The 7294-nt window shown below is 42.3% G+C and overlaps 1 protein-coding gene across 1 annotated transcript; it reads left to right on the top strand.

Moving 5' to 3' along the window:
* The first annotated feature begins 1344 nt into the window (after positions 1 to 1344).
* c1galt1la (core 1 synthase, glycoprotein-N-acetylgalactosamine 3-beta-galactosyltransferase 1, like a) lies at positions 1345 to 6735 on the top strand. Its single transcript, XM_030767697.1, has 3 exons — positions 1345 to 1567; positions 4298 to 4962; positions 6391 to 6735. The coding sequence occupies exons 1-3, from the start codon at positions 1345 to 1347 to the stop codon at positions 6733 to 6735; spliced, it is 1233 nt and encodes a 410-aa protein (XP_030623557.1).
* The last annotated feature ends 559 nt before the right edge of the window (positions 6736 to 7294 follow it).

Raw genomic sequence — 7294 nt, 5'->3', positions numbered from 1 at the left:
GGAATTCATTGATTCCATAACGGGAGTTTCAGATGCCAGTGGCTGTAAATGTGACAACTTACAGTTTAGATTCATAGTGATCTGGTAGGTCGCTATTTTGGATTCGCAAAGACTGTTAGCCTGTCATTTACAGTAGTCTGCAAGACCTTCTGTCACGCGCCCGTACTCTTGTTTCATGTCTAATAACGTGATTTAAGTTAAAGAGCGTGACAAGCAGACCTAAGTAGCAGGTGTTTTGTCCTGTCAGCTGAGGTGAATACTTGGATTTATCCGTCACCTAAGGTAACAAGATTATTCCATGCGGCCATATCGGTTCCTAAACACGCAGTGTAAATTGTGTACACTCTGGAAACAGGAACGCAGAGGTAGCTTACTTTTTTGTCCTGTCTGTAACAGATAGTTGTTTTACTTCATTCCCTCCACGTGCACAGATTTGACATGCATTTCAGCTCTTACCCTCCATATGTCGCTGCAGGCTCTGAATTGTTCGCGACTTTACAACCTACACAACTACCTGATTAGAACACACAATTGGTAGCAGTAATAAAAGCCAGCGTTTAGAGAAATATCTGTCATGCTTAGTGTTACCTTTACATTACATGGAGCATGAGTACATTTCCCAGTGTATTTAAAGCTACAAAAGCTAATACCCTGCTCTAACATCTGGCACATGTCTGCATGTGACCACACTGTCAGTAGTTTTGAATAATAAGACTGAACTGACACTTGACTAAGGCTGTGGCAGTGCATGTGCTATCTTGTTGCGGAAGTGCTGACTGGATTCGATATAGTCTATAAACCAGAGTCCCGTAGAAGTGAGCTGAAATGGCAAGCTCTCAGATTACGAGCCAAATGGTTCGGGGGGAAAAGACAGCACAGAGCACATGTACAGATATGGGTGCTTGAATTAGTGTAATGTATGTTTGAGTATTATGGACTTTTACTAAATTACATAGTTTTCAAATTGTTGAAATATTACTTTTTGAGTGGTTAAAAAGCTTTGGCTTCTTTATGTTGGAGCACTCCATCACACTTGCTAGAGAACAAAAAACAAACAAATGAGTAAATAAAACTTCACATCATAACTATGAGCGTGGAAACCCAACAGTTGCATGAGTGGGTTGTCACAGCCAAATTACCTGTGCACTTTACCGTTACAGATTACAATGGATTACAATTCCAAACTTTTCTGATCTACACTGTTGACATTGTAGGGCTCTAATTTGAAAGCAGTGTGTCAGATGTGTCAAACGTTCAACCCAGCTCACCCTGTTTGTGGTATTTCTCTCTACCTGTCATGCGGCGACAGCTGGCAGGCCCAGAGGACACTCTGTGGAGGTCACTATGAAAGGGCTGAGCTCCAGATGGGCCTTCTACCTGGGCTTCCTGGTGGGTGCCTGTGCTCTTTACTTCTTCCTGCGGCAGGTTTGGTTCGAGCGGAGCTTTGTGCGTTGGAATGATGCACGGGGAGGCGTGGCTGAAAGCAAGACAGACCACATTAGACAAAAGCCCAACTGGAAAGTGGAGGGAGCAGCCCTCATCAACCTGAATCATCCTCACCAAGAAGGTTTGCCTTTAAGATTAAACATGTCACATACATTCACCAATGTATTCACAACAGAGACTGCTTTGGGGTAAACGTGATTGTCAGACACTTAAAAAATGTCAAAAAGTGTATCTCCACTTGGCAGCAGTAAGGATCAGTACTGCAGAAGTTTAGTACAAGCAAACGACAGGCAAATCAGAGTGATGCTAAATGCTGCCTTTGCGAATGCAAACAGATGGAGTTGTGTTCTCTTTTATTGCCTCACAAATCTTTTATTATGTTTAGAGCCACCAAAGTTGTTTTATTTTCCTTTTTTCTTTCTTTTTTCTCTCTTATCCTTGGAAACTAAGCACCAGCCTAATCTCACTATGCACACACATCCCACCATAAAGGAATTCTTCCTTACTCTTACTTTCTGTGGCTCCTAAACATTAGAACCAAGAACCCCCATGTAATATGACCAATTTATTGTTCTCAGAGTTGTTGGAAAAACAGGCTCCTCAGATCAGTTTGCAATAAGGAGATGACACCCCTTAACAAAGCTGAAATGTGACGATTCAGGTTGTTGCCGGTTTTGTTTTTGAAGAGCCGTTTCTCTGTGGCGGTGAATTGCTTTTATGTGGAGTAACACTGCCCTCAAGTGGTGAGTTGAAATGTTGGGTTTTTGTTGTTGTTGTTGTTGTTTGTTTTTGGGGTCCCCACCCCCCACATTTACGGCCCTATTTTACACCTCGCGCAACGCGGCGGGAACCCAAGGAGCAAGTGTCATTGCTACTTTCAGACCGGCGCAGTCGCCATTTTTCCGGCCAGCGCATTGCTATTTTGACTGCAACTGGAAGCAATTGTGCTTAGACCAACAAAAACGTGGTCCACAGCATGGCGCAGTTGTTTCATTGTTATTTTAAGGGTGCGATGTAAGTATAGTAATGCGCGCCTACATAGGTGGGTTCGCAAGGCAAGTAAACCCTGTTTGTTACAACGGCACGTACAACCATGCATTAATAGTAATAAAAGGAAAAAATACAGTGAAATATTATTGTGGACATCAAGATATCTAAAGATGCATGTGATAACAGAGCAAAGACGCATGAATCTGGCTAATTATTTGATCAGTAATGGCAATACACAGCAGCATTTAAACAGATTCGTTCGGGGGACGTTTTACAGCGACAGCAACAGTGCCAGCAACCATGTACAGATCACGGATTAAATGTCTTCATTCATTTAAACGATTTTAATGGCACCTCATCCCTCACCTGCCCACAACAAAGAGGAATGCCGCCGTGAATTATGCTTATCCAGGCTGTAACGGACAACTGTCACCTCATGAATATCCTTCCAACAACACTGCTTGAATTGTCATTCAGTCGAAAACGTGTTTTCTGTCATTTAACATGTAAAAACGTCTTGTAATAGAGAGGACGTTTGGAGTGCCGAAAATGCGCTTCAAATGTTTGGTTATCAGATGCTTCGTCTATAGCCTGGTAAGTAAACGTCCAAAATTTTGTCCACCGAATATTTAATTTATTTGTGAAATTTTAGGAGGATAAGCTTGCTTCGTCTTGGGGAGCTGTCTGCTGTATGGATTGCTCGCGCTTTCACCTCACGCACGAGAAAGTATGTCTCCTCCGCCTTGATTCTCTAATTTGTTGCTCTTGCTTATTCCGCGGTTACATTAGCAATCCGCCAAAATGCAAGCGGAGGCGGCTTTTAAAAGGAATGAGAGATGACACTCTGATTGCTTTACTGCACGTTACGCCCAAATCATACCTATGAGTTAATTAAGTACTCAAGTACAACCCCTTTAGACCATGCGCCATACTTTGCGCCCTTTATATCTGCCGTTAAAATAGCAAAAGTGGCTACGCCCTAAAAGCACTTGCCCCATGCTCATTAAACAATGCGCTTTAGATCGTTAAAATAAAGCCCCTAGTGTCGCCGACTTGAGGATGCATGTGTGCAAGAGTGCTAGCCAATTATCAAGTTTTGAGTGACAGTATTGGTGATATCACCATCTGGTATTAGGTGTCGACTCTAAATCTTGGAAATGCTCACCGATGACCGATGTGATGATGTTTTGTTTGTACAGAACGTGGCTCCTCATAGTTCAGTTTCTTGTAATTTCTAAATTACAAGCTAGGGTTCAACTCTGTCAATATAGGAAGAGATCCATTTTCTCTCTTTCTTTGTTCTTCCCAAATGGCAGCTGTAAGTAACTCAGTTACCTGTCTCCTGACAGTAGTTGTCTTATGAGATGAATATCCACATTTACTGGTGTTGTCAATCACATTACTTGATTGTTGTTATTTGTAATGTACAAGCCACAAGGGATAACCAACTTTTATTTGCTCTCAGTTCTTTGTATTTTCCCCCCTTTTGCTCAGTTATTTGTTGGTTTGTTATCTTTCATGTCATTCATTACATGCGTCAATGCCTTTCATCGTTTCATTTTGAATCCTTACCATCTGAGTTCACAATAAGAATAAATTCTACTGGGTTTGCAATCAAATTCTATTTGGTTTGCAGTTATGTGCATTGAATTGTCCATTTATTCGAACTGTTTACTTATTTATGGTCTTTTCTGTCTCACTCTGAATATGTATTTGGAGTAGTTTCGACTGGATGCACACATAAAGACTTACATGGTGTCGGCAATTGTTCTTGACGCATTGTCATGTCATAAAATAAAACCTAAACAAAACCTTTTTGCAGTTGCTCTGTGTTGACTGTTCGTTGTTTTTTGCCCCACAGGAGAGGACAGTCGTGTCGCGGACGAGTTGTATAAGAAGGTGCGGATCTTGTGCTGGGTGATGACTGGGCCTAATAACCTCCAGTCCAAGGCTCGTCACATCAAAGCCACGTGGAGCCGTCACTGTAACCTGGTCCTGTTCATGAGCTCCGAGGAGAACCGGGATTTCCCCACCGTGGGTTTGGGAACGGGAGAGGGACGTGACCAGCTCTACTGGAAGACCATCCGCGCCTTTCACTATGCCCTGAAGAACCACGGTGACGAGGCCGACTGGTTTCTTAAAACCGACGACGACACGTTTGTGGTAGTGGACAACCTGCGCTGGGTCTTGTCCAACTACAGCGCTCAGGAACCCATCTATTTTGGCAAACGCTTCAGACCCTACGCCAAGCAGGGTTACATGAGCGGGGGGGCAGGCTATGTGCTGAGCAAAGAGGCCCTGCGAAGATTCGTCGAGGGCTTCCACACCAAGGTGTGCACCCACACCACGCCCGTGGAGGACCTGGCCCTGGGACAGTGTCTGGAGAAGATGGGGGTGCTGGCAGGGGATTCACGAGACACCCTTCACCGGGAAACCTTCCATCCATTCATCCCTGAACACCATCTCACCAGCAAGTTTTCCAAGAGCTTCTGGTACTGGAACTACTGTTACTACCCTATTGTAGAGGTGAGGTTCTCCATTAATTTCCTTTTTTTTTTTTTTACGTTCCTAAAGGTTTCTAAATCTAAGCAGGTCATTATCATTATTTACTCTGAAGGAACTAAAGTGTGGTGTTTTAACTCAAATCGAGCACCCAGAATAGTCAATATACTGGTACTCACTAATGGATATCCAAAAAGAAAGGCGTTGAACATTTCGTCTGTGATCACATGCACACATGGTAGATCATGTCTTCATGCACCATCCATGTTTGCCACACAAGATGTGCATCTTTCATGTCTATGGGAGACAATGAGGCATGAACACTTGCCACACAGTGTCAACACATAAAATCTAGGACAGGCAATAGGGGACTATCCCTAGCAGCCGACAAATGGATTTACTTAGTGATTAATTATTCCAGTCTAATGTCATTACTGGTGATGCTTTGCAGTAAGGAACTTGTTTGTCTTTTTAAGGCTTATGCGGAGATAGGTACCATCTGTACCTCATTTACACAGAATTGGACTGTCAGGTTTAATTTGATATTTTCATTTTGAATACAAAAGCAGCATAGGCTTTATTTAAACGTGAGTGTAAAACAGGAACTGAAAATGAATCCATATTTTTCAAGTATTGTCTTTGACCATCAGAGACCAAACTCTGGAAAAAAAAAATCTTTAAAATCTTTAAAGTCCTTTCATTTTATTGTGTTTCAGTTTTGTTGTTAGTCTACGGTGAATCATGATTTGAATCTCTGAAGTCAGTGTTGATTCCCATAGTAACAGCTTGCTACACAAACACAAACATATCTTGACCAAACAAGGGTTAAAATTACGAATCATCCCTTTACAAGGACACGCGCGAACCGAAGTTACATCAGCAGTACGTGTCTTTTTTTTTTATTGCAGTGTAATCTTGCCACTCACAAAGGAGAAAGATACATGAAGATGGAGCTTAACAAGTCTGAGAGAACTCAATTACATACTATTAGAAGACATTTTCATAGAGTCTGCCATTGCTTTCAGACTGTCTGTTTGTTGTAGCTGACAATTTACGCAGCTCTCCGAGCATACAACCTTCATTATGACATTATCTGATCTATATTTCATCATATTGAGAAAAATTTCTTTAAATTGATTGGGTAACATTTTTATAGGTGCCCTTCCATGTATTTGTGTCAACAACCACGCCAGGCTAGCACAGGATGTAATGATAAATAGTGAGGCAAAGAGAACTGTCCTTCAGGTTTTGTATTGGCTCTCTGCAGTAGGTTTGTTGTCACCTTTAACATTATATCTCTTAGCATTTAACGCTTGACTGTTTCCCTAACTGCTGTTGATTCTGAGGACTGGAGACCTTTTTATTGTCTTGTTATTGTCTCGTTAAGGTCTCGTTATTGTCTCGTAAGTTTTGTCCATAATATACCCTGTGTGTGTTTCTCTGCCTGCCTAGGGCCCACAGTGCTGTTCTGATTTGGCCGTGTCCTTCCACTATGTGGACCCTGAACTCATGTACACTCTGGAGTACTACACCTTCCACCTGCGTCCCTATGGTTACAAGTATCGTTATCAGCCCCCACTGTCTGCGGGCATAGATGCTGGTGTGCAGGCCGAGACACAGACGGCGGGAGCGGTCAGAACCACTGAGCCTTCGGGTAAACGAAAAAGCCCTGCCGACACCGCAGGGGCGGACCAGTCCGCGGAGAAACCAGAGGGACAAACCACAGCGGTAAAAACAACTCAGAGGAAAAAGCCAACCAACAACAGGACTGCTCCCACACAGCAATGGCAGGAATAGCCTGGGGGGTGGGGGGCGGGGATGATATCATTGCATTTTTTGTTTGTTTGTGTTTTCTGTTCATGAAAGGGAATGTCTTAATGTGTAGGATATGCAAACTGTATTAGTACCAAGCAGCATGGGTCATGAGCCTGACGGCTGGTAGGCATATGCAGACAAAATGCTCTGTTTTTTTCCCCCTCATGGTTTGTGTTTTTCACACATTATCCACTGGACTGAATGGTAAGTGAGCAAGGTATAAGCAGCACACTGTCTGGTGTGCAGAAGATCCTTACTGAATTTCAATGTTCCATAGTCTTAATAATGGAGAGGTGTGAACTATGAACTTTTTGTTGTTGTTGTTGTTCACTGCAGTATATTTTGACCAGCGGTTTAGTTTATTGGTAGTGCACATGTATTTTTGACAAGAAGTCATTTGAGTTTATTTATACGTATGACATTCTTGATCATATCTTAATGATAGTTTTATATGGGTTCACATTTATTTTCACAGCTTCACAGCTATTTTTTTAAGATGTAAATATGAATAAACAAAGAAATCTCTTACGAAGATAATGGT

Source organism: Chanos chanos, chromosome 3, assembly GCF_902362185.1.
Source record: "Chanos chanos chromosome 3, fChaCha1.1, whole genome shotgun sequence".
NCBI lineage: Eukaryota > Metazoa > Chordata > Actinopteri > Gonorynchiformes > Chanidae > Chanos > Chanos chanos.
The sequence above is the reverse complement of the archived record's forward strand: the minus strand, read 5'-3'. Positions and strand labels throughout refer to the sequence as shown.